Below are 24,579 nucleotides of genomic sequence, written 5' to 3'. Positions count from 1 at the left end.
TATTAGGAATACTGTCATTAAAATAATACCAAAAGTTGGTTAAACCCCAACCTAAATTGCAAAACTAAACCTACTGGTTAGTCATTTATAAGCTTCATGCAAATCATTTTAAATGTTATGGAAGGAATACAAATCCTTATAATGTTTATACAATAACAACACCTGTTTCTCAATCTTCTTTTAAAAACCATCCAGTAATAAACAAACACCTTCAGATGTGGAGCATGTTTCGGGTCAGGATACCTTTAAATTCCTAGACCAAGACAATCACGTACAGGCAATAAAGCTAAAAGCTGACAAACTAATAAACAATTATTTCAAACTACCACAATTTCTATAATAACGCTTTTTAAAACTCGGATTTTCTAAAAATATATGAATAAGGATCAATAACATACAAAACAACAGTGTTTCTCAGTAAAATATCATTAACCTCATTAAAAAATGAACCAAAATCACTAATATTCTGTCATTTTTTATACTTATCAAAATAACATATTGTGCGCACTGCGCACTGATATTTAAAATGATGGTAATAAAGCAAAGCCAAATTAATATCAATGGAGCAAACATTTTTGTATCCACCTCAGCTTTTGAATTATAAACATCTGTAACATCTTGTGCTTGCATGATTTATGATAATAAATTCTTCCAAATGTTCTTCCAAATGCTTCATTACTTCCAAAAGCAAAATGGCAGGTTAAGAGATGAGAGGAAGAGATGGTAGATACAGATGTATTCAGCCCAAAAAATAAAAGTCAAACCCTTCACATGCTTATACTCTCTCTCTCTCTCTCTCTCTCTCTCTCTCTCTCTCTCTCTCTCTCTCTCTCTCTCAGTGCTATACTCTTCATCACAGCAGTCTTCATCTTATGTCTCCAGATCTGCTGCCAATTCATAAGTCTTTTCAGAAAACTCATCTACTTATGTATAATGTCTGTTCTAGAATTCTGACTAAATAATCTTTTTAAAATAGGTTCTAATAGAATTTTTTACATTTATTTACTATAATAAATTGTTGCTATTACATAAAGACACGGAAACAATTAAAGGTGCAAAAGAATGCATTGAAATAATGTTAAATTGTTCCCTGATATCTATATTATATTATATTGTAATAATATTTCCCCTTAGAATGAAATAACATATTATTATCTTATTTGAAGGGGTCATGAATAATAATGTTGAGCTTTGCTCTGATTGGTTGTTTCTCATAGCAGCTCCTTCAGTAGCTCTATGTGTGTGTAAACATACCTTATGTTTGAGCCTGTATAAGATACAGACTTTGAGGAATAATCAATTATTCAGTAATTGGAAATAGACTTTTCTGAGTGGTAAGTTTTTCAGTATGGACCTGCAAAACGTTACTGTAACGTCAATAGTAGAACTTCAGCCTAAATGCTATTGCATTAACTAGCATATAGCGCTAACTCAGCAGTCACAACTTTGTTTTTAGCATTGTAACAACATTGTAAATAATTTAATGTGTAATTTAAAGCTCCCGTTCTTTCTTTGTTTTTGAAGCTTTGATTGTGTTTATAGTGGGCAATATACATGTGTTCATGTTTCACATGTAAAAAAACGCGGTATTTTTCACACAATTTACTTATCTGTATAACACTGTTTTCACGGTCCTCAAAACGTGCTGATGTCTTCCTTGTTCTATAAAGTCCCTCCTTTAGAAATACGTAATGAGTTCTCTGATTGTGTAGTTTGTTTAGTGTGTTGTGATTCGATAGCAGCTTAGCAGAGCCGTTTAAGCCAAAGCTGGTGACTGACGTATTCCACTGGCCGGAGTTAAAAAAAAAAAAGTTTTACTGACGTCATTAAAGCAGGAAATAAAGGGCTGTAGTCCAAACCGGTCGTTCGTTGTAGGCTTTGAAAGGGGACTTTTTAAAGAAAATATATCGCCTGGCAGTGAACTTTTATTTTATTATAGCACCATTGCACACTAACTATGGTTTAAAAAATGGGATCAGGAAGAACATGACCTTTAATGTTGGGGCGTACATCTCAACTGTAACGTCACAGTCTGTGTTATGTTGAGATTGGCCTGTTTTCCAGCAATGTTGGGTTTATGCACAAGGTTTACATAAGAAGGAAAAATTGTGTTCAAAGCTCACAATGTGTCATTACCATGAACAGAACTCTTATTATTCATCTATGCCATTGCCTAGGTAAATACCATTTTCCATTCTACGGCCCCTTTAAGAGACCACTCCATTTTTGCCTTTAATCATTTTGAACTATTCCTGAAATACATTAATTGTGTTATTGAAAAAATGCTTTTGTTTTCTTTGCAGAATTAAAGATCTGAAGACGCTTCATCTTTTTTGATATTTTAATAATTTCCCCCATTTAAATTTTCAGTCAATAAATGCAAATAAGGAATGAATAGTAATGACTGAGGTTTCTGCCATACATTAGCATTAATGAGAATTGCAGTTCAGGTTGCAAGTGCAAGATTACTGCATTTTGCAATATTTTCTGAAATAAAAATAAAGGCAAAAATAACAGTAAAAATGTTTAAGATGGAAACCATCCATTAACCACTTGTGCTAATAACCCTAACATTTTAAAAGGCTCATCTTTATTCTCACACAATCTTCCATATGACAACATCATTATACTGTAATGTACTATAGTCAATGTCAGAGTTTAAATCAGAACAAAAAAACTAAATCAATAATTTTTTTATGCATACTGGCTTAAAACAAGCTTCTCCATTAGTGTGTGATATTTAAACCAAATATCAATGAAAACAAAAGGTACAAAGCATATAATTTGAACTGCTATCAGCAATAACAAATAACTTGAAGCAGGATATGTATATAATATTTTCAAAAAGTGAATCCGTGATATTAACCATGTTGTGACGACTACTATACTAGTACAGTAGATGTTCCAATATATTAGCACTTATTAAAAATATAAACTCTTCAACTCAAATCGGTAATAAACACACAAACATGGTTCAAAAAATCACTTCACTATGACAAACGTGGCCCACGTAGCATTCACGTTTATGCGTTTAAGCATAAATGCATTTGTGAAACTTCAGATTGCGGGGATCTGCGTATCTCTTTCCGCATTTATCGCAAATGTACTGCTTCCCCCCTCCATGAATGTGTCGTTTGTGAGTACGCAGGTGACTGCCTTGACTGAAACACTTGCCGCAGTACTCACAGCTGTACGGCTTTTCGCCAGTATGAATCCTCTGGTGTAACTTCAAACTGTTTGTATTGTTAAACCACTTATCGCAGAAGCTGCACCCGAAGGGTTTTTCACCCGAGTGTGTGCGTCCGTGTGAAATCAGACTACTCTGTTGACTGAAGCTTTTCCCGCACTCCTTACAGCTAAACGGTTTCTCTCCTGTGTGGATCCTTTTGTGGATCTTCAAATTAACAGCCTGTCGAAAGGTCTTGCCGCACAAGTCGCAACTAAACGGCCTCAGGTCCGTGTGGATGCGCTCGTGATTTTTGAGGTTGACGGCGTGTCGGAAGGCCTTGCCACACGACACGCAAGAGTACGGCTTCTGGCCCGTGTGGATAAGCTGGTGAGTTTTAAGCGTTATGGCCCTCGTGAAACCTTTCTGACAAATTGAACATCGAAACTCTTTTTCCCCGGTATGGGTGAGCTGGTGCCTGGCGAGATTTTGAGCAATGTTGAACCTTTTTCCGCAGATGTCGCAGCTGAACGGTTTTTCGCCGGTGTGGATTATTTCATGGGTCTTGAGGTGTGCGGCTTTCCCAAAACATTTACCGCAGACTTTGCAAACGAATGGCTTTTCTCCCGTATGAACTCGATGGTGGTCAGACAGGCTCTGTTTGTGAGCAAAAGCCTTGCCGCAGAGGACACAGCCATAAGGTTTTTCTCCAGTGTGTATGCGCTGATGGGATTTTAGGTTGCTGTGTGAAGAGAAACTCTTGCCACACTCAGAACAAACCAGGGAGGCTTTTCTACAGACTGTAACACCGTCTTGGGGATCTTCACTTCCTTCTTGTAAATCAGATGTTACTCCGTCTTCTGAAGTAGCGTTTAAGTGACCTGGAAGGAAGACACATATTTTCAATACTCATGAATAGGTCGTATTGAAAATGTCAAAATATTTGTTCCCACTTAGCATACATGTTGTGATGGATTTCAAGTCAATTTCTCCAAATTCATGTTTTATCGTCACCGCCAGCATCAGAGGAGATTCTGGTCTGTCATCTATGGTCTCATCAGACTGGGGGCATAAAGTAGTTTTTAATTCAAAGTAATTAGCTAAATAAATTAATGCAAATAAAACAAATACCAAAAACCCTTAATAAAAGTAGTGTCAGTTGCTATATGTCAAGCCTTCTAAAGCCATATGGTCAGTGTAAAAAATAAAGATGCAGACGAAAAAAAGTAAACGTCCTAAAATAGGGGTCCACCAAGGGCTCCAGACTGCGACCAAGTTTTTATAACAGCAAAAGCATTTTTACAATTCCTCTCGCATGTGCTACCTGCAAATCTGAAATGTCTTCTAGTTGTTATTTCACGTTAAAAGATGAGTAGATCACGAGCCTACAATGTGCAGTGGTGGATTTAGGGATGGGCGACATGGGCAGCTGCCAAGGGCGGCATTTTGCAGGGGGCGAAGGCTGCGGCACAGGACACAGTTTCACAGCTCATTTGCATGACGCATCAATTGTTTTATGCCACTGTGTGCTCAGTTAATCTACCGATGGGTCTACGCAGCCCCACATGAAATCAAACACATCTCACTAAGAACCGCAAATAGGCAGAGATGAGAGATACAGAGAGCAGAAAAACCTATTTAATACCAAAAACATTATAGATGAGAGTCTTAGACATCAGGTGATCTGGCCAGGAAAACGAAAAACGTGTAAAGGATACAAGTATGTACAGCCATCAAACTCGTCTCATTACAATATGTTAACTGGTTAACAGTGGATATAACTTTTTGTATATATAATTTAATAAAATCATGCATGTTACCTGCCACAAATCAATTACACCAAACTATAATGATTGTATACTAACTGTAGATACTGACCTAAGATCAGCTTAGGGAATCTCTATGGCTAATTTAAAAGACATCTATATTTTGATGATACGTTGCAGGGTAACTTTTGTTGTAAATTAAGTATTTTGGGGTATTTTAGAATTAGTCAAGGGGATTAAATGACTCTTTGGTTCACAACTTCCTATTCTAAAAGTTTGAACAATTGTACATAAAGACATGTGCAATGAATGCATAGAGAAATAAGTCTATTTATTATCAAAGTATTTGTCAGTTATACAATTATTTTGAGGAAATAATGTGAATAATTGCATTGCAGGCTGAATAGACCTTTAAAATTGGGGGTCAAATGTGGTCACCCCCAGGGCACTACATGGTGGGTGCATCCCAATTTAGGGGCTGCGTCCTTTGAAGGCCGTATTTAAAGGCCAATGATGTCACCGGGCCGCGATGAAGGCTGTCCCCAATTCGAAGGCTCCTTCACATGCAGCCTCAAAATGCGGCCTTTGTTTCCCTAAACCATGGATCCATAGATGTATCCTTCACAGTCTTGGCTATCCTAAGATTCAATGCGCGCTTGTGACATCTGGGTATTTTGAAATAAACTTTTAGAACTGTAATTAAATAAAGGTGTATATTTTGCAAAACTAAAGGTCCTTGTCACGATTTTATTATTATAAATGAGGTTTCAGTGATGTGAATTAATATTATTACTGAAATATTGTGCATGTTGCATTTTACTTTGTATATTTCTAAGGTTGGTATATTTTATATACTGTTGGGTAGATTAATCTGCATCAATGCATCATATTTTCTAAAATTAAATAAAATATATCTGGCTCCATATATATTTGAAAGGTCTGATAGGTTGGCGGGAACAGCAAGTGACGCAACTGCCCCTCATTTAAGTTCACTTCTTGGACTTCATGGACCTTTACAATGCAGCCAGTTTAGTTTAGGATTAGTTTGTGCAAATCCTGGGTTTTGGGTACCATGAAAATATCTTGTACCTACAAGGCCTGATCACATTGGCTTGGTTTTGTAAACTTGAAACTAATCCTGTAACCCTGAGTTTGTTTAACCATTTTCATGGTACAGGCCCCAGAGGCTGCGGCTTTCAAATAAAGAGTTTTGCCTTCAAAGTCCACATACTTAAAAGGATCTGATTTGGGATGCACCCCGTGTTAATCCGGGCCTGCTACAACTGAGCCTCATCCTGCTATAGTGATTTCACCATTCTCAAAATTTACATAAACCCTGCCCCTGGGAACACACAGCACAGGGGGCTTTTCCAGACAGCAAGTCACAACACACTGGGACAGCTAACTAATCTGAGCATATTGCGTATTTTTAAGAGAGGGGCTTCATAGACCCAGGAAATAAGCAGCCTGTTTTATGAGGTTAGAAATAGCGGTGCAGAATTAAGGTAACATATATAAAAAATAATGCTTTTTTAAACAAAGCATAAATGTTACAGTGCACTCTGTAACCCCAATCAAACTTTAGAAAATTCCCGATTCACCCCTCCTTTAAATCCAATAATGACTAATAATTGACATATTTAGCTTAAGAGCATTTAAGAAGACATTAACAAGCTGTATTGGCAAGCTTTATGCAGCTTTACAACATATACTATGTTTTATCTACCTCATTTCTCGTTCTGTTTTCCAGGTTTCTTGCACTTCCATCATAAGAATGTTCCTCTTCTAAAACATACAAATGCAAGGTTGATACGAAACAACTTAATCGTGTAAAATATCAAACATTTGGACATTACGTATGGTATGATAATATGAGTTTATGATTTTAATGGATCAGAACACTCACCAAGTCCTCCAACAGACAGAATGTTCAAGATACAGCCTGGCTGCTTCACTCGCTTGCCTGAAAACGTATCGCACTCCAGGTCCAACAAGAATTTGGCTTCATCAACAAGGTTGATTATTTTCCCAAGAGCTTCATTGCCCAATACTTCCATAACTGATGCAAACTGCTTCTGAAAGATTAAATAATTAGAAATTACAGTGACAGACCAATATATCAGCGTAAAACAGGGGTCTCCAAAATTTTTGTGAGCAAGGGCTACCACGATAAATAAGACTTTTTTGATATAGTCTACTCAAAACATGTTTGTTTTACTTGTTAATTTTATTTTATTTTACTTGTTGATATGTTTTACTAATGTTTAAAATGTTAACATACATAAAAGAAAGCACCATGTTGGAGACCACTGGCCTACATCATATTACTTTACATTTACATGATGCATTTTGCAGGTGCTTTTATCCAAAGTGACAATGACGGTAATAAGATTTACCAATACCCCAGGGAATCGAACACATGATCTTTGCGTACAGGTCAGATTGAAATACCATGGTTGTGGGTACTAAATCGTGACCACATGCCATGTTAATCACTACAGTATTAATTTACATAGCAGGGGTGCGCGGGGCAAAATCTGAAGCGGGGTTAGTTGTAACATGGACTGTTTACATTGTTGCACAAGGTTGAGCGTTTTGGTTTTCCAGTATTTTTTTCACACTGCAAAAAGACGATCTCCTGCTAATTATTGGAAATGTATAATGTTTTTACAGAGAGTTATTGATGAACAAGTGCTGGGTGGCATATAAGTAAACTTTTTCATCATATGTTTTTTTTCTAAGTTGGGTGTGTAAGATACCAAATCCAATGTTATGTCATATTAATCAGTGTCTTGTTGACTAAAACAAAGCATCGTTTTGAAATATGTCTGCAGCTCTTAGCAACTTTTTTGAGGGGGCTTGAAAATATTTTGACCCAGCGGGGTTAATTGTAACGCTGTGTTACAACAAACCCCTCAGCACTTTTATGAACACGAATGATTGCTGCCTGCCAACAAAATAAATGTGCCTGTCTTATCAAAAATCGTGTGTCAAATTTATATTTGTTCATATCTTTAATACTGATTGAATAAGGTCACATCAAAGATTGAAATCATAATGAAATGAATGGCTAAAATCAGACTTTGATGCTCATTATCTCAAAATGTGATTTTTGAAACTGTAGTATGGTTATTACAGACTGGGTCACATTTAAAAAAAATTGTCATAATTGTGCTGCTTTTTCTCACATATTTAGACTTTTGTATCCATTTATAATTGAACTATTGTTAGAGAAGGGCTGGATGAATGAATACAGTGTGGATACCAGTCTATTATAGACAGATATATAAACAATATCCACTTCAAGTATATAGACAAAATAGTATTGAAATATTTGCCTGCAAACTTAATTTTTAGCAAGTGTTACAACTAACCCCCTGCCTGTCACAATTAACCCCACCTACGAGGTAAGTTGTAACGTTTCCACTTCTGTCACGTTTGGTGTAATTTTCCAAGAATGGTAAGTACTAGAAACAAACTTCAAATGTTCATTTGTAGCAGAGATGTGTGTGTTGCTTGTGTAAAAATATAACTAATGAAACTCAAATATTTTTTGAATACAAAAGATAATGCAACACTTAATTATTGGCAACATATGAATTCAAATTCCTTTCAAAACAGTTCTAAAAAAGCTTAAATTAAATGCCATCAAACGTTTAATAAATAACCAGCATGTCATTTAATGCAATGGACAGTAGATTTTCAGACCTGCGCAAATAGTGCACTGATCTTTATACTATATGCACACGCGCTCGAGCTTTGAACGCATTACAAACCCGTCACATTTTTACGGTAAGGTAACAGGGCTCAGATCTTTACACAACATCGTCTTGTATCTCACCATTTTCTGTTCCTTTTCCGTCTTTATTTTTGAATGCGCCACCTCCATTGTACTTTCATCTATAAAAGCATCACTAGTAAGAAACAGCAGCGTCTCCAATCCCATGATTTTGCTCATTTCGGAGATGGCAGCGTAAACGAACGCCTCTATTACCGACGCAACATGCGTCTGTAACGCCACACAGCTCGACATTCTGCCGAAAAGTAAAGCTCGAACCTCTACGAGTCACGCCGTTATTGTCTGTTTAATTGCAATCCAAACACAAATAATGATTGACCATTATTAGCTCTTAAAAGTGAGCAAACATTGGAAAAGATACTTTAGGGAACAGTGAAGGCAACGACAAACATACTTCGACTAAATCCGGGGTCACAAAATACATAATAAAAGTTCTTTCCTTTTTTTTGGCAGATCGCAGAAACATAACCTTTTTTGGCAGATCGCACCAACAAAATAGATTTGTCGTGGGTCAAAACTAACATGTATTTGTGTAGAATAAATAGAAAAGGTAGAAACCATGCTTTGAAACAATTGCTTGGAAAAAATGAGTCACTGATTCGAAGCGCTAGAAACACCTACAAATGGCGCCGCCTGCTGGTAAAAGCAACAAGATCTCAGTCCAAACATTTTAAACTTTTTACAAAATAAATCCAAGTTTATTTTTACATTTAACTTAATTAATAACTTAAATTTAACTTAATAAAAGTGTATTTTTTATTTAGGGCAAACAGATCATTAACACTCTAATCCCCTTTTAATTATGCACATGTTTGTCATTAAGCAAAATGGTAGCGTTATTAGTCAGCAGGATGATGTGTAACCGTTACTTTTGTTTATTTAAAGGTGTAACAAATTCACAAACAAACCAAGATGCTGATGATTACGAAACAATTTATAGCAGTAAAAATAAAACAATTAATAATTATTATCATTACAAAAAAAAAAGGAAAAAAATTAAAGGTCATTGTCGATTCACAAAATTCCTAAAAGCAGTGCATACATTCAAACACCTTAATTTTTTAAACAGTTTAGACTGACTTATTCCAAGTTCTTAACAGCAGGAAAATTTGGTTATACAAACATGCTAAATAAATCAGTGAATAGAAATGTATTAAAGATCATACGGCACCACCAAAATAACTATAGTCATTAGATTAATGTGAAATATAAAGATTATTAATAAATGATCAACTTTTATAACAAAACAATGACGTAGCATGTAGTGAGGCGGGACGTTTGGTGACGTATACACAAAGCGCCAAAATTTTGGCGCGACCAGCTGTAGCAAGCGTCTGCTGTTCTCCGTGCTGAAAACCCTTTTTAGCTTACTGTCGTTTATAACAGCCCTGTCTGCGGCAAGTCCTTAAATTGTAACCTGCTTGGTTAGATGTTTTCTTGAGTGTTTATATGCACCGTTGTGTAGATTTTAAAGCATTTTTTGTGAATAAAATTGGATATGATGTAAGTTGTGATGTGATTTTTTTCAACAGAAATGGGTTTGCTGGAGCAGTGTGAGGATCTTTTTAAGACATCTGATCTGTATAAAGTTCTGGGAGTTTGCAAGGAAGCGTCGGATGCAGAGGTTAGACGCGGATATTATAAAGTATCTCTACAGGTTCATCCTGACAGAGCCCCTGATGATGAGTTCGCAACCACCAAGTTTCAGGTAACATCTGCATTTGTCTTCCGCAGCCTTTTCTGTAATGATGCTTTAGCATTCATGTTATAACTAAAAGCATTGGTGTAATATTAGCTGTGATATTAAACTGCCTCTCCTTGCTTGCTAGCCTTTAGTAGAGAGCATGTTTGTGATAAGTCATCTTTTAACTTGACATTTTTTTTCCAGGTGCTGGGAAAGGTATATGCAGTGCTGGCTGACAAGGACCAAAGAGCAGTCTATGATGAACAGGGAATCGTAGATGAAGAGTCAGACTCGCTTAATCAAGATCGCAATTGGGAGGAGCATTGGCGACGATTGTTTCCTAAGGTATTTCTTACACTGTATGCCGGTTTATATGCTTTTTTTAAGGATAACCAGTTGTTACAACATTGCTATGATTTTCTGCGTAGATCACATTACAAGACATCTTGGATTTTGAGAAGCAGTACAAAGGGTCCGAAGAGGAGGTGGAGGACTTGAAGAGATTGTATGTAGAGCATGAAGGTGACATGGATCTGATAATGGAGTCAGCCTTGTGCTGTACTTTCGAAGATGAACCACGAGTCAAAGAAATCCTACAGAAAGCCGTTGATGCTGAAGAGGTGCCAGCCTACAAAGCCTTCACAAATGAGAGTGTTAAGAAGAAGAATAACCGCAAAAGAAAGGTACGGTGTCAAAACGCATTATGAATGTATAGATGTATAGTTGTTGTTAAATAATCCAGTATTACAGCTCTGATGAAAAAAAACATAATCTTTTATTCCCTTGTAGGCAGATAAAGAACGAAAGGAGGCGGAGGAAATGCAGAAGGAGATGGGCTTGAACAGTGAAGACAGTCTCGTCGCAATGATACAGGTAAAATGAGCAGAGTACAAGAAAAGTGTACCTGCTAGCAGTGGAGGCCGGTGACTTCTTTTTCGGGCACACGATTCAAAGCTCGTCAAAACATGTATTTAGCTTGTCGTGTCAAAATATGTGTTTGGCGCGTTGTGTAAAAATAAGTGCCTGCTGCAGATGCTTTAACTCTTTCCCCGCCATTGACGAGATATCTCGTCAATTAAGAGAAAACGCTTCCCCGCCAATGACGAGATTTTCCGTCTTTCCGCAATACCGCTTTTATCCACCAGGTGGCGCCCTTCCGCAACTTTTTAAAACCGGAAGTATTGCCCTATGGCAAGCTGCTGCATGTCCGTGTCTGTTTTAAAGATCGCTCTGAATGGGATCTCTATGAAAAGTCCGTCACAAAAATGGAATTATTTTTGCTTTATGCTCAAAATATGGTGTTTTTGCAAAAACCTACCCATATTCAAAAGCTGATTGCAAAAGAACCACTAAAGGTAGGATGAAACGGTTTTTTTTTGTTTGAAAGCAGAGGGTCTGTTCTTTCATTTGGTATATTGTATGTTTATTTATTTAAAGAAGAACATTTTCTGGAAGGCATTAAACTTTGGTGAAAATCATGAAAAACGCTGGCGCTGGCTGGCAACTTTTTTTAAAAACGCTGGCGGTGAAAGAGTTAAAGAAGTTTATGATGAAAAAGACGCTCACATTTGCCAGATACTCGCTTTATCTCATCTGTAATCAGAGTTTACTGTTAAATTGGTGTCTTGTGAGCATTTTATGATAAACTCTTTCGACGCGTATGCAACAGGCACGTATTTTGACATGACGCAACAAACACATATCTTTAATTTGTCACCGGCCGCCACTGCCTGCAAGGAATTGTAACAGATTTAAATTGTATAAAATAAAAGATCCCTGCTTAAATGTATTTATACTTAAATATGCCTGTAATTAGTTTTTTACGCTGTTGTATTCGTGTCACGTAATATTTTTTTAACAGTATAAAGGGCAGATAACTATAAAATAATTTTTAAACAATATATTTTTTATAAAGAGAATAGTTCACACCATAACTATAACAATAAAAATACAAGAAACGGTATCTTTGAGAACTGATGAATGATAAACCAATGACAGCTAGTGATGGGAGAAACGAAGCTTTTCGAAGCTTCGAATCAAATGAACCAATTGCTTCGAAAATTGATTCAGTTTAAGCAGTTCGAAACAGTACACACGCTGGCGACCCCTGCTGGTCAAAATAGTGTAAAGCAGATATGGCCAAACATTTTAGACTTTTTTTACAAAAAAATAGCAAGATTTTTAATAAAATATGTTTAAAAAAATTATTTAACTTAATTAAGACATAGTTAAAAGTGTATTATGTGTTTTTTGTTTTATTTAGGGCAAACAAATCATTAAAACTAACTACCCTTTTAATTATGCACATTTTTGTCATTAAATCTGTCTATAAACAATAAATAGACAAAATGGCAGTGTAATTAGTCAGAAGGATAAATGTTTTATGAACTTTTATAATAAAACTGACCCGAGTTCACCGAAACATTAGACACTGGTCATGTGATCAACTCCCCCTAGTGGTGAATCGTCGGATTTTCGAAACAGTTATGACGTAATGAAGCCTCGTTTGCTAAAATCACGTGACTTGGGCCAGTTTGAAACACGCTCCGAACCACTGATTCGAAACAAAAGATTCGTAAATGTTTCGAAGCCTCATGAAGCAGTGCTTCGAAAACGACCATCACTAATGACAGCTAATCAAGTATACTTAACTCTAAAGCGCACACGCATTTTAGATGACAGGCACTGTTGAGAAGCTCATTGCTGAGGTCCATTACACAAAATTACTTAAAGGGATAGTTCACCCAAAAAAATTCTCATTATTTACTCATACGTTTTCTCTCCTGTCATTACAAACCTGTATACATTTCTTTGTGTTAGAAATTTACAGTTGGGGTTGCCATAATAGCTGATAGAAACGCAGTAAATCTCTACAAAACATTTGTTTTAAACATAATACACGCACAAGAACTAAATGTGAATGTGGCGCACGTGCATCTTATTAACTGTATCCACACATCCATCCAGTAAAACCTTTCATAGAAACTGACAGTGAACAATAAATACAATCATTATTCAAAAACAACTAATATTATGCTGATAAAAATATGCTGATTTAGCTGGTTTATTTATTCTGCTACTATATATTATTACAAAAATGAGATTACAGTTCAGAATATATATCTGACATAAACTGCTTATTAGTTAATGTTTATAATAGTATGGGATGTGTTTGTGCGTACTGTTATGTTTTAAATTATTTTTTAAAATAAGCAAATAATTTCATATGTCTTATCTACTGCATAATATATTTCCATAAAACGAAAAACAATACTAAAAACATGTAATACTAGTTTAATATGTTTATTATGGTTTGTTTAAATAACTTACAATGTGTTGAATGAGAAGCATAAGTTGCTGCTGTCGTATCGCGTGAAGCTTGATGTGTCGCCATAAAAGCTCAAACAAGTCGACAAAAAAATTGCTGTGTAAAAAAAACTCACACCACCAGCGGGACAGTTGTGACATTTTAAACCATCACCTGAAAAGGTTAAAAACAAGAAGTTTCTGTAAATTCCATGTACTAAACACTTGACTGACTGTCCCACTGTAGAGATACTGGTATGTATCTGTGCTGTAATATTTGCGCATTGAAGACCCGTCAACCCCGAGGAACAACATGAAATGATTGAATATATCTTCATGTGATGTATCAGGAAACTTCTTATTTCATCCTCACACTGGTTCATACATGAAATTATGAAAGTAATCTGAAAAAACTGGATGCTGTTTCATAATTTTGCTTTTATAAAAGTGTCCTAACCTCAATATTTTATGTTGACCATTGGTAATTTTGTGCTTCTCAGCAAAGACAGAAGTCTAAAGAAAATGGATTTAACTCCCTCATCTCAGATCTGGAGGCAAAATACTGCAAGAAGCCAGCAGCTGGAAAGAAGGGCAAGAAAAAGTAAACATTTAGAAAGAGAAGCTAATGATGACTAATTTCTACCAAATGATATAATTACTCTAGACCTGTAAATATTATTAAAGAACACTTTAATAGTGGTCCTTTTCTGGTTTTTAAACCCCATTGGAAATGCATACTAGAGTAATGAGGTGAATTTCACTGTGCGTTCATGTTCAGACTACAGAATATTAGCACTTGTTTTTAAGTGTTTTCTATTTGGCAGACCCCTTCATGTTTCAGTATTTCTTTGTATTTAATGTATGAATGTTAATGTAGCGTGATTATATCATTATAATAAACTTGTTTTGATTATGAAGATCTGTGTGTTCTAACTGGACTGTTTAAGATACGTGGATTGTTCAATAATAGGAATGACAAACAATGCAGTTTTTGTTTTTTATTTAAAAATACAATAAAACCAGTGCAAAGTCAATCCTTTTGATGCTATTTATTTGTAATAAAATAAACTCAACTGGGTTTCACAACACTACACTGTAGTAACAACTGATTACTTGGTGAAATCGATGATATCTGTGGAAAGCCAGGCTGGCCAAACTCTGCATCGTGAAGTATTTTTTGGATCTGAAGCTTCACCAAGGACTGTTTGGAAGCAGGCAAGCGCCTCAACGCAGGTGCTAAACTACGAAGAAATAAATCAACCTCATCGTGCTGTTGTTCTTCTTTGTCCTTAGCGTCTTTGGTTACCAAATACCTCTCTAACAGGTCAAGTGTTCCTGAATGTCTACGCTTTACAGCACTAGACCGGACTCCTGGACTCGACATGGATGTCCCTGTGCTGGTGCTGGCTGGTTCGACCCCGCTGTCTTCATCTGGCTCATCATCTTCAATTTTGTTGCCGATGGTGTTCAATAAAACACTGTGCACAAATCACAACCATGCACTGTGATGAGCCATAATGACATGAAAGGGTCTAAATGTTTAATTACAAATGCAAACAAAATCCACTTATTGCTTGGCACAAAAAACTTTCAATTTTTAATAAGGTGTAAATCTAGTTGAGGGGCGTGGCTAAATTTGTTTATGCAATTAAAATATTAGAGAGATTTTAACTTGAATGATTGTTGTTGTTGAAAAAGGGAATGTCAAAAGGTAGGACAGACCAACATGAAAATTTTTACAACTAAAAGTTTGATTATAACTCTTACTCAAACTTTTACCAGTCAGCGTGACTAAATACGTGCTTGCAAAGCAACGAAAGAAGACCAATTACAAATCAGTTTGCGTTTGATGCAGGCAAAAAAGTACCACTAGCGGAACACGCGAGCGACGCGACCAAAGTGAATAGAACCAAACTGCCGCGTCGCGCTGCACCTAAAGTGGACAGCATCACTGATTATAATTGGGGTTTTTTAGTCGTCCGCTCTGACACCGTGTCGTGTTTTGAATAGTGCACATTTACGGTATTTTATTTATTTTTTAACAATGTTGGTACAGGACTCGTACCGTATACTTGACAGGTTCTGATACCTTCTGTGTTCTGTAGATGTGTCGAGAAAATCCATCACCCTCATATATTTCCACTGTTTCTTTTTCTTACTAGCCCGTCCATTCCGACCACCATCCTGCTCCAGTCGTTTCTTTCTCGTGTATGTATCTCTGAGATTTTTCCATTTTGCTTTAACCTCCTCAACTAGTACACAGATACACACACATTGAAGAGAGTTCAGCGAACTGACCATCATCACAAGCTGAGGAAACAACGCTACGCAACGACGCTACTCAAACTCACCGTCGACACCCATTTTGTCCGCAATTCCCTGCCAAAGTACTTCTTTCCGCTTGGTATTTTTGTACTCAATGTGGTTTTTGTCAAACAATTCTTTATTCTCAGAGACCAAAAACAACAACACCTCCGCGTCCATCTTCACAACCATTCTTCTTCTCGTCGTGGCAAACCAGCGTTAGTACACCAGCACCGCCAACTGAACTGGAGTACACATTTTAACCGCAGCAGGCGTAGCACCGCCCACCATCCAATGAGCAGATACACGGGCGGAGCGATTCATGTAGTCCCGCCCCCTTCCGTCATATTTTTTTAATGTGCGATACATGTAGTCCCGCCCCCTTCCGTCATATTTTTTTAATGTACAGTCGGGCCAAAATACTGGTTGTGGGCTTGTGTCCTAAATTGAGATACCTCTAGCCGTGTAATCAGACAAATGTTGTTTTATAATATGAATGGAATATGAAAAAATCCCCCTTGTAGACAAGAAAATTGACTCTTTACATAAATAAGCCCAAAGCTGAAATGTCCATTGGCCTCAAAGCTGTATTTCGTGTGTAAATCACAGAGTTTATGCATTGTGTAGAAAGCTTATTTGACATTCTTAAAAAGTCTTACTGTTTTTACATATTAAAATAATATGGATCTAAAGAAATTGAAAACAGAATTGTTGTGTACATTTATGTATATTCATTCCAAGGCTTAGTATCTGAAAAGAAAAGATAAATAACTCCAGTCATCTCAAATTTCTCTGAGAAACTAGACAAAACTAGTTATTTATGTCACTATCATGTTAACAATAATTTTATAAGATGTTTATTTAAAATATTTCCTTTCAGAAAAATGGTTTAGTGGATTGATACTATTAGTAGTATTTGAGGTAGATGCTCACTGTTAACACTTATTCACAATTGCATTACATGTTATGACATCATAATTACAAATTTTTCATCCAATCTATGCCATTTTTATTGTATCATAAACCCCATTCACACAGCACTTTGTTCCCATAAAGGGGGTTTGTGTAGACACCAACAAGTCCCGTAAATGTTCTGGGATCACTCCCGTAAAGAGGACCTAACAACGTTGCAGTAACATTCACGGAAACACGTTCTGTGAGGCAGAAACAATGCCATAAGGGGCGTGCCGTAGTAAGGATGCAACAATTAGTTATGGTTCAGCTCTTTGACACAAGGATTTAAACGCAGATCAACATTCACAACAAGAAATGTTGGCAAATTAAACTGAAGCAGAGATCAGAGAGTTCGTCACTATCCGTGCTGAAGCTGAGATCATTCACCAGCATGACAGAAAAGTGCATCACACGCTCCTTATGATCTTGTCATAAACAAAAATGCACGTGTGTGGTTTCTCAATGAGAAATCACAGATAATTAGCAAACTTCAGATGCTGTGGAAAAAACCTACCATGTGCAAGACTCTTAATATGTTACGTGTCTTTATGGGATCTTTACGGTATGTGTGTGAATGCACGCAGGTTCCAGAAAATCATTGGCAGTGTGAATGAACCAAAAATCAAACGATCCAGAACAAATCACAGACCAATTTTTTGTGTATTTTCCGTAATCTCTGTGTGAAAAGGGCTTAAGTAAGTTGAGGTAGAACTAAAATCCAAAAGTCCATTTAAAATTATTAACACATTACAATGTATTAGTTGGTTATCACAGCAAATCCATTTTCTTCAAATCAAGTTTTCATATTATCCAAGTCTAAAAAACATCAAAGTAGCAACTGAATCTATTTTGTTGATGCATTTGTATTATGCAATAATACATTGAGTGCGTGTTATTTTCTTGATAGCTGTTGCTGATTGGCCCATTCTTGAATGAGCTGATTGGCTATGGCATAAGAAGGTGGGACCCAGAACAAAGCTGGTTCTCCTTTAGGGTTGCGTGGCGGTTTCTTTATCTGTAGTGCTTCTGTTATTTCTTTAAAAGTGAACCACCGAGCATCCTCAAGTTCTGCCTTGTCTATGCTCACCTGTCAACAAACAGTTACAGAAATGACTTTTGATATAACAGCCGGTTTGCAAAGTATCTTTAATGTAATTTTTTTAAAATAAGTACATGTGGAGTCACAAATGAGTAATATTAAAATAGTACAACCATTTTTTGATATATGAAACCATGACATAATTCATAAGTAAAAAACACAACATTTATCCTTTCTTTGGGTAAATTATGTTTTGTAAAATTCACATATGTAACTTACTGTATAAGTTTAACCTTTGGTGTCTTACTTTCATTCAGGTCTCACCTGTGTTTTATCTGGATTTACAGTTGCATGGCAAGCTACCATAAAGGAGCTTTGTGGGAACGGCCAGTGTTGTGATGCAGAGTACTGTAGGGTCTCCACCTCTAAACCCACCTCCTCTGCCACCTCCCTATGAAGGGCTTCCTCCATTGACTCCCCTACAGGTGGAGATACAAATAGAGATGATCGATAAAGCTTAACTAACAATCACCACGTGCATTTGAGATGTTTGTGATAAAACCACACAGCTGAGTACGACCAAGAAAAAATAGTTAAGTGACTTTACATGTTATGTAAAAGTGTGACTCACCCATGTCACAGAATCCGGCGAGAGCGCTGTACATGCCCGGAGGAAACATGGCCTGTCGTCCCAGCAGACATCTGCTCCCATCAGACACCAACACAATCACCACTGGAGACATCTGCAGGTCAACAAATACTACATTTATACTTCATTCAATCTTTGACATGACCTTACTAAGTTAATATTAAAGATATAAAGGTTATTTTTTAAATGTTCTTTACATAATGTAGGATAGAGAGAATTTTAGGTAGAATTCAGTAAATAGCAAAAACATGACTTTAGCTGGGTTTTCACATTCATGGTCACATTTAATTAAATGCACTAATCAAATATCCAAAGTGTAGTTATAAAATAAAGAAAAAAAAAGATAATTTATGATGCTATGATCTGTGGCAGCTGTCCTGTCACCTGACAGAAACCCTGACACCTACTTTTGGGTAGTATGTGATCCCACTGCTGTGACAGATTCTGTGACTTCCCGACTGATTCCTGACGGTGGGCTGCCCTGTAGCACTGCAAAAGCCATTGGTCTGGTGCCATCGAAGTAGAGACTGACCCTGAAATGTGAAAAATAACATAAAAAACCTAAAGTGAGGATGTATGTAAAAAGACTGCCATGAATAGATTTTATTTATCGGTTAACCCGGGTGTAGGCAAGTTCGGTCCTACAGAGCCGCAGTCCTGCAGAGTTTAGTTCCAACTCTAATCAAACACACCTGAAGAAGCTAATCAATGTCTTTAGGAGTCAGTTGCGGCTTATATGTCAAAATTATTTCATATGAACCAAGAGAATCCCTTTTCCATCTACAGCCGCAAGAGTCCGCTCTATGCTGCCCCTGTATTCATGTAATTCAATGGATTTAGTGATGTGGAATGACTTCGAGACCTTTTTGAACTTGATTGGGCTTTTCGTGTTAATTTAACCTATTCAGCCTCCCAGGTATGTTCAATATGCCATTGTTTAGTTGAATAACTTGCCTTTCCAGATTAAATGTCTGTTCTTGGGCTTGGATTTTGTGAAATCATTTTTTAAATAAACGCGACATATAGTCCAGTGCGACTTATATATGTTTTTTCTCTTCAAAACATTTTTGACTGATGCGACTTATACTCCGGAGCGACTTGTCGTCCGGAAAATATGGTATGCAAAATAGCATTTTGGTATGGATCACAGATGATATAAGCATTCAAAACTAACAGTTTAGCATGTGCGCTAAAGTCTTACACGTCATCCTAAACTACACAAGAAATAGTATGCATTTTTTTCCAGAAAAGGTCTTGCACAAAATAGATTCAAGCATTTTTAATAACTTATATCCAGGGCTTAAAAACGAAAAAAATTATCAATCGTTTCACTCCGAGCAGAATCGATATTTTAACGTTTCCGTTTTTACGTTCCTCATTGAACATTTACGTTCCGAAAACGGTTTACTTAGAAAAAATACCGGTTAATAACGTTATTTTAATTCAGGCTATACTTTAACAAATACATGCATACAGACTAATTTTCACACAAAAATAATAACATAACACATGATATAACTCAACTTCAACATTTCATTAATTGTTAAAACCACAAAAGAAATACCTGCATTCATTTTAAGTATAAACAGCTGAAAAAAACGACCCGTTTTCAACCATGTCTTTTACTGGTTGAAACCGCAGCATACTCTGCTGGATGTTTGTGTTAAATGTGCCTCTGTAAGTTACCTCAGTGATTCCCGGCTACTGTACTTCTCCCCCACATCCTTCAATATTGCAGACAGACTTTTTAAGACTAACGAATAATAACGAAAAGGAATTTCTTGGTGGCGACCCATCTAAAAAGTAATTGACAGTGGTATAAGTCCCCTGGGTTTTTTGAGTTACAGTTTGCATCTTCATATTTCCAAGCAAGTTTTAACTTAAACATACCTCTGAACATTTGATGGGTAGCTTTGTGGTTGTTTAAGACAAATGCTATCGGGCCGGAGACTCGATGACTGCTGCGCGGGCATTTCACTCACGCTATGTGTCTGTCAAAGTCACTCACGCTTAATGCGTCAAAGTCACATGTTGTACTGTTCAAATCATGATTGGTCACTGATAAGTACAATATTAAAGAAAACGATAAAATAACGTTATTAACCGGTTAATGGTCATTTTAAATAAACGTTTCTGTTCAGAACGATTAAAATTGATTTCGTTTTAGTTTTCGTTTTTGTTCCTGTTAAAATTTCGTTCGTTTCCGGTTTTCGTTTTCGTTCCTTGAACCGGTTCAGAGCCCTGCTTATATCTATATGTATGCTTATTTCCAAAAACTTTCCAGGCTAATCGCCTCAAATGCGTCTTCGCCCAAGTTGAAAATATTCAACTCGAGTGAAAAATTAGCAAAACAGGAAGTTAAATCCCGTGAGTAATCTAGAGCGGGTGGCGTGTTGGCCCACGTTTGGCATGTATGTAGTATAACAGTGCCATAGGATTACTGATCCTTTAACTTATGCTATTATCTGAAGGAAACGTTAGATTCATACTTTGGCCACAAGAGGAGTATCTTGTCCGTTTAACATGAAGAAAGCTTTCCTGAGATCCACAAACGCACCTCCACACTGCTGCTCCAAAGTACTGCGGTCTAAATCCCCTGCAGTGAGAAGATTTCGCTGTTCACTTTTGTAATTATGTTCAAAACTTTGTAAAATTATGTAAAAACTGTATCATTAAGAAATCTTTATTTAGTAATCATAAGTGATGACCAACAACTCTCCATGAGAATAACTGAATACAGTACAGTGCATAGCAGATCAATGTACAGTAATAGTTGTATTAACTAACCCACTTCCAGTGAGAACTGTGCTTCTCCATTTTCAGCGCATCCCAGAAGAACAGATTCATTAATAAAGAGTTTGTCCTTTCCAACTTTTTCCAGTATTTTAACCAAATCTAAAGAAATGGGGAGATGTACAAACTTCAGCCATGTTTATGTACACAACACAGTCAAAAAGACCAGGGTTAACACAGATCCGTGAAGATGACTAAAAGTGCTGTATTACGTCTGCCAGGCCAGTAGATGGCGATGTTAATTTGTAAGGAAACACTACACCCCTTCACACATACGCAGCTTTAAATATGAACTATTAAAACAGTAAAACATCAAGCTACTTTGTTTGAATGGACGACAATGTAATTTGTGTAAAAAGTAAAAGTTGAAATAACTTAAACATTTATGCAATTTGGCAGACACTTTAATCCAAAGTGATTTACATTGCAAGACAAAGATTTCTTTTTTATCAATATGTGTGTTCCCTGGGTTCAAACCCATGATCTTTTACGCTGCTAACGCAATGCTCTACCACTGAGCTACAGGGGAGCACAATTACTTCAATTGTATTGTAATGCTTAAAAATGTTAAGTTTTGTAAAAAATTTGGGTTGAAAATGTTTTAATGTTTTAGGTGTTACCAACTGAAGTATTTTTTTAAGTTGATCTAACTTTTACTTTTTAGAGTCAACGTCTTCTGAAGTTTTGCTATTTTTCCGGCAAACCACTTAAACATTCACAATTTCGGTAAGAAACGCCATGTAAACAACCCCTTATATCCACATGCCTTTAATTTGTGTGATGAAAGTGTTCAAATGTTTTTATATTCAGACCTGAAGATTTCAGAAAAGCTGGTTTGTAAACACTGTTGTTGCTCTTCTGCAGCAGAGGAGCAAAATTATAATACAGCAGAAATCTGCCAGACTTTAACGCCTCTCGACACGCCTCATCATCCTCCTTCAATCTCATCAGGTACCTAGAGACAACATCCACACATTGGGTTTTTAGGTTAGTTCCTTGTGCACACTACAGCTCCAAAACTCATAAAGAAAAACTATTTGATTAAAGGTGCCAAAGAATGCATTGAAATAATGTTAAATTGATCTCTGATATCTACATAGAAGTAACGTGGCTTTATTAAGTGCAAAAATTATACAGAAACTTTTTTACATGTCCATGTACAACCCTTGAATTTGCCCTCAGAATAAAATAAGTCTATTTTACCTTATTTGAAAGGGCAGGGAACTACACTAACCTTTTCCACTGGTGGCACTTGCCCTACTAACTTTTTAAGTTACTGGCGCAAAACATGATTTGGTCACACAAATTTGTTATATTAAGCCGCTCTGGATTAGAACAATCGTGTTTGAGGCTCACAATGTCATTACCATGTACAGAACTCTTATTATTCCTCAATGTCTAAATAAATACAGTTTTACATTCTATTGCATTTATACCTTTAATACAATACATCCATAGATTATATAAAAGTGTTTTTATTAAAAATTATGTTTTTATAAGAATATTAGATAGATAGTTTAGATAGATAGTTTATTGTCCTGTAAACAGGAAATTAGTATTAGTATTAGTATGAATGACAGAAATCACAGATTTAAAGTGGGTTGAAATCTATTAACAGAGCCAATGCTAAAGCAAATGTGGATTTTGTATATTCTGAGACTGAACCCTTTAAAGTGTGACTACCCAGGTGAAAAAGTAGTACACTTCCATAGTGTACTTAAAGTGCTTTATTTTCGCACACTAATTTTGTACTTAATATACTAAAAATTCATCTTTAGTACTTCTTAAGATGTTCTTAAAATCATCTAAGTGTACTTCACTGTGCTATTTTGAGACACCATGAATATGAACTAAAATGCATTTTTAACATACTATCTCTGTATTAAAAAATGTATTTACTTAACACTTGAATTAAACTTGAACTCAACTTTCATACAAAGATGGGTTCAAGTTTACTAAAAGTGGTATCTAAATACATTTTTTAAATACATTTGTAGCACATTTTAGTTCATATTTATGGTGTCTCAAAATAGCACAGTGAAGTACACTTAAGATGATTTTAAGAACATCTTAAGAAGTACTAAAGATGAATTTTTAGTATATTAAGTACAAAATTAGTGTGCGAAAATAAAGCACTTTAAGTACACTATGGAAGTGTACTACTTTTTCACCTGGGTATAGTTTAGGGGTATACAAACGTTTTGATGCCAGGGTGCCCTTTTCTATAATATATATCAATATATATTTTTTTAAATAATCTTGTGTTAGATAAAGAGTAATGTGATATTATAAAGACAGCAAATTGTGTACAAACTGAAATAATTGGCTACACATATACTACACTTCCAATTTTTACTTTGTCTTAAAATTTTCTTCTTGTGGTTTGAAAAGCCCTGCTAGTTTTCCCCCACACATACCAATATAATAATACAGTACTTCATAAAAACCAATGGTATTGTTCTTATATGTTTAAAACATAAGTGTGATTAGGAACTGAAAGCACTTTAAAGTGTAAATGTATACAGACCTGATTTGAGACACATATCCAGAGGAGCAGGAACGAGAGAGTGCAGGGTTCGACTTCAGCACAGACTTGAATAAATGCAGCGTTTTAAATGAACTCCACAAACTGCCTCGCATATTTAACGTAAAGGCTTTCAAAGACACGCACGTGTGTATACAAGTCAAATAAAAGCTTTGAAAACACCGTCCAGACTTTCGCCTTTGATACAGACCTTGCTTTTAAAACTTTGTTTGCGAACAAAGTGGCAAAAGAGTTAAAATCTACTTGGATTTTAAATCAGTCAAATCTCATTGATTATGTTCAGCAGATTGCTGTAAAAGCCGATGCATAAAAGTACAAAACGATATAAATACTGTACATGTTACAAACACGGTCACACAGTGTTCAAATATGGAGTCTCGCAATTTTGTCTGATCCCCGCTTGAGCAAGCTTTTCGTTTAAACAAATGCAGCCTGATTTGAGCACAGATTTACGAAAGTGATCGCTATGTGTATGCTGTCTGCATGCAATATTGCACATTAATACGTCAACAATATACACAAGTAGCTGGACCAGCTGCTGTAGTTCCTGCCGGTGGCTTTGGTGTAATTAGTA

General features: G+C 36.2%; 4 protein-coding genes and 1 long non-coding RNA gene across 8 annotated transcripts; 1 reads left to right on the top strand and 4 right to left on the bottom strand.

The window, feature by feature from the left end:
• Positions 1-2,331: 2,331 nt before the first annotated feature.
• On the bottom strand, positions 2,332-9,135 carry LOC135734704 (uncharacterized). 2 transcript variants are annotated; one of them, XM_065253601.2, is made up of 5 exons: positions 8,774-9,135; positions 6,839-7,007; positions 6,659-6,717; positions 4,129-4,228; positions 2,332-4,047 (listed from the first exon to the last, which is right to left on the bottom strand). In XM_065253601.2, the coding sequence occupies exons 1-5, from the start codon at positions 8,963-8,965 to the stop codon at positions 3,032-3,034; spliced, it is 1,536 nt and encodes a 511-aa protein (XP_065109673.1). In that variant the 5' UTR covers positions 8,966-9,135; the 3' UTR covers positions 2,332-3,031. The 2 variants fall into 2 exon arrangements, with proteins under 2 accessions (XP_065109673.1, XP_065109674.1); XM_065253602.2 differs by having other exon boundaries at positions 6,839-7,004.
• Positions 9,136-10,016: 881 nt separating this feature from the next.
• dnajc9 (DnaJ (Hsp40) homolog, subfamily C, member 9) lies at positions 10,017-14,638 on the top strand. 2 transcript variants are annotated; one of them, XM_065253605.2, is made up of 6 exons: positions 10,017-10,128; positions 10,264-10,439; positions 10,620-10,760; positions 10,844-11,098; positions 11,205-11,288; positions 14,222-14,638. In XM_065253605.2, the coding sequence occupies exons 2-6, from the start codon at positions 10,266-10,268 to the stop codon at positions 14,324-14,326; spliced, it is 759 nt and encodes a 252-aa protein (XP_065109677.1). In that variant the 5' UTR covers positions 10,017-10,128; positions 10,264-10,265; the 3' UTR covers positions 14,327-14,638. The 2 variants fall into 2 exon arrangements, with proteins under 2 accessions (XP_065109677.1, XP_065109676.1); XM_065253604.2 differs by having other exon boundaries at positions 10,027-10,155.
• On the bottom strand, positions 13,705-14,300 carry LOC135739453 (uncharacterized). Its single transcript, XR_010528998.2, has 2 exons — positions 14,179-14,300; positions 13,705-13,896 (listed from the first exon to the last, which is right to left on the bottom strand). It is a non-coding gene; the product is annotated as an uncharacterized lncRNA (long non-coding RNA).
• A 15-nt stretch (positions 14,639-14,653) lies between the features above and the next one.
• On the bottom strand, positions 14,654-16,269 carry LOC135734707 (uncharacterized). Of its 2 annotated transcripts, none has more exons than XM_065253607.2 (3): positions 16,073-16,266; positions 15,811-15,973; positions 14,654-15,199 (listed from the first exon to the last, which is right to left on the bottom strand). In XM_065253607.2, the coding sequence occupies exons 1-3, from the start codon at positions 16,215-16,217 to the stop codon at positions 14,791-14,793; spliced, it is 717 nt and encodes a 238-aa protein (XP_065109679.1). In that variant the 5' UTR covers positions 16,218-16,266; the 3' UTR covers positions 14,654-14,790. The 2 variants fall into 2 exon arrangements, with proteins under 2 accessions (XP_065109679.1, XP_065109678.1); XM_065253606.2 differs by having other exon boundaries at positions 14,749-15,199; positions 15,787-15,973; positions 16,073-16,269.
• A 343-nt stretch (positions 16,270-16,612) lies between these two features.
• On the bottom strand, positions 16,613-24,568 carry nudt13 (nudix (nucleoside diphosphate linked moiety X)-type motif 13). The gene is made up of 8 exons (XM_065253603.2): positions 23,988-24,568; positions 22,273-22,415; positions 21,455-21,562; positions 21,157-21,263; positions 19,075-19,200; positions 18,650-18,761; positions 18,343-18,497; positions 16,613-18,066 (listed from the first exon to the last, which is right to left on the bottom strand). Exons 1-8 carry the CDS (start codon positions 24,098-24,100, stop codon positions 17,872-17,874), a joined length of 1,059 nt encoding a protein of 352 aa, XP_065109675.1. The 5' UTR covers positions 24,101-24,568; the 3' UTR covers positions 16,613-17,871.
• Between the last annotated feature and the right edge of the window lie 11 nt (positions 24,569-24,579).

Source organism: Paramisgurnus dabryanus, chromosome 1 (assembly GCF_030506205.2).
Source record: "Paramisgurnus dabryanus chromosome 1, PD_genome_1.1, whole genome shotgun sequence".
NCBI classification, from domain to species: Eukaryota; Metazoa; Chordata; class Actinopteri; order Cypriniformes; family Cobitidae; genus Paramisgurnus; species Paramisgurnus dabryanus.
The sequence above is the reverse complement of the archived record's forward strand: the minus strand, read 5'-3'. Positions and strand labels throughout refer to the sequence as shown.

What these genes read in the sequence shown, in the direction of transcription:
- LOC135734704 (XM_065253601.2), bottom strand. Translation starts at nt 8,965, where the DNA reads ATGTCGAGCTGTGTGGCGTTACAGACGCATGTTGCGTCGGTAATAGAG. An exon ending in AAAACAGAACGAGAAATGAG is followed by an intron (nt 4,229 to 6,658) that starts GTAGATAAAACA and finishes TTATGCCCCCAG; the next exon opens with TCTGATGAGACCATAGATGA. An exon ending in CTTGAAATCCATCACAACAT is followed by an intron (nt 4,048 to 4,128) that starts GTATGCTAAGTG and finishes TCTTCCTTCCAG; the next exon opens with GTCACTTAAACGCTACTTCA.
- dnajc9 (XM_065253605.2), top strand. Translation starts at nt 10,266, where the DNA reads ATGGGTTTGCTGGAGCAGTGTGAGGATCTTTTTAAGACATCTGATCTG. An exon ending in TCGCAACCACCAAGTTTCAG is followed by an intron (nt 10,440 to 10,619) that starts GTAACATCTGCA and finishes TTTTTTTTCCAG; the next exon opens with GTGCTGGGAAAGGTATATGC. An exon ending in GGCGACGATTGTTTCCTAAG is followed by an intron (nt 10,761 to 10,843) that starts GTATTTCTTACA and finishes TTTTCTGCGTAG; the next exon opens with ATCACATTACAAGACATCTT.
- LOC135734707 (XM_065253606.2), bottom strand. Translation starts at nt 16,217, where the DNA reads ATGGTTGTGAAGATGGACGCGGAGGTGTTGTTGTTTTTGGTCTCTGAG. An exon ending in GGACAAAATGGGTGTCGACG is followed by an intron (nt 15,974 to 16,072) that starts GTGAGTTTGAGT and finishes TCTGTGTACTAG; the next exon opens with TTGAGGAGGTTAAAGCAAAA. An exon ending in CAGAACCTGTCAAGTATACG is followed by an intron (nt 15,200 to 15,786) that starts GTACGAGTCCTG and finishes ATTTGTGCACAG; the next exon opens with TGTTTTATTGAACACCATCG.
- nudt13 (XM_065253603.2), bottom strand. Translation starts at nt 24,100, where the DNA reads ATGCGAGGCAGTTTGTGGAGTTCATTTAAAACGCTGCATTTATTCAAG. An exon ending in GGATATGTGTCTCAAATCAG is followed by an intron (nt 22,416 to 23,987) that starts GTCTGTATACAT and finishes TGTTGTCTCTAG; the next exon opens with GTACCTGATGAGATTGAAGG. An exon ending in TAAATCCAGATAAAACACAG is followed by an intron (nt 18,067 to 18,342) that starts GTGAGACCTGAA and finishes GTTTGTTGACAG; the next exon opens with GTGAGCATAGACAAGGCAGA.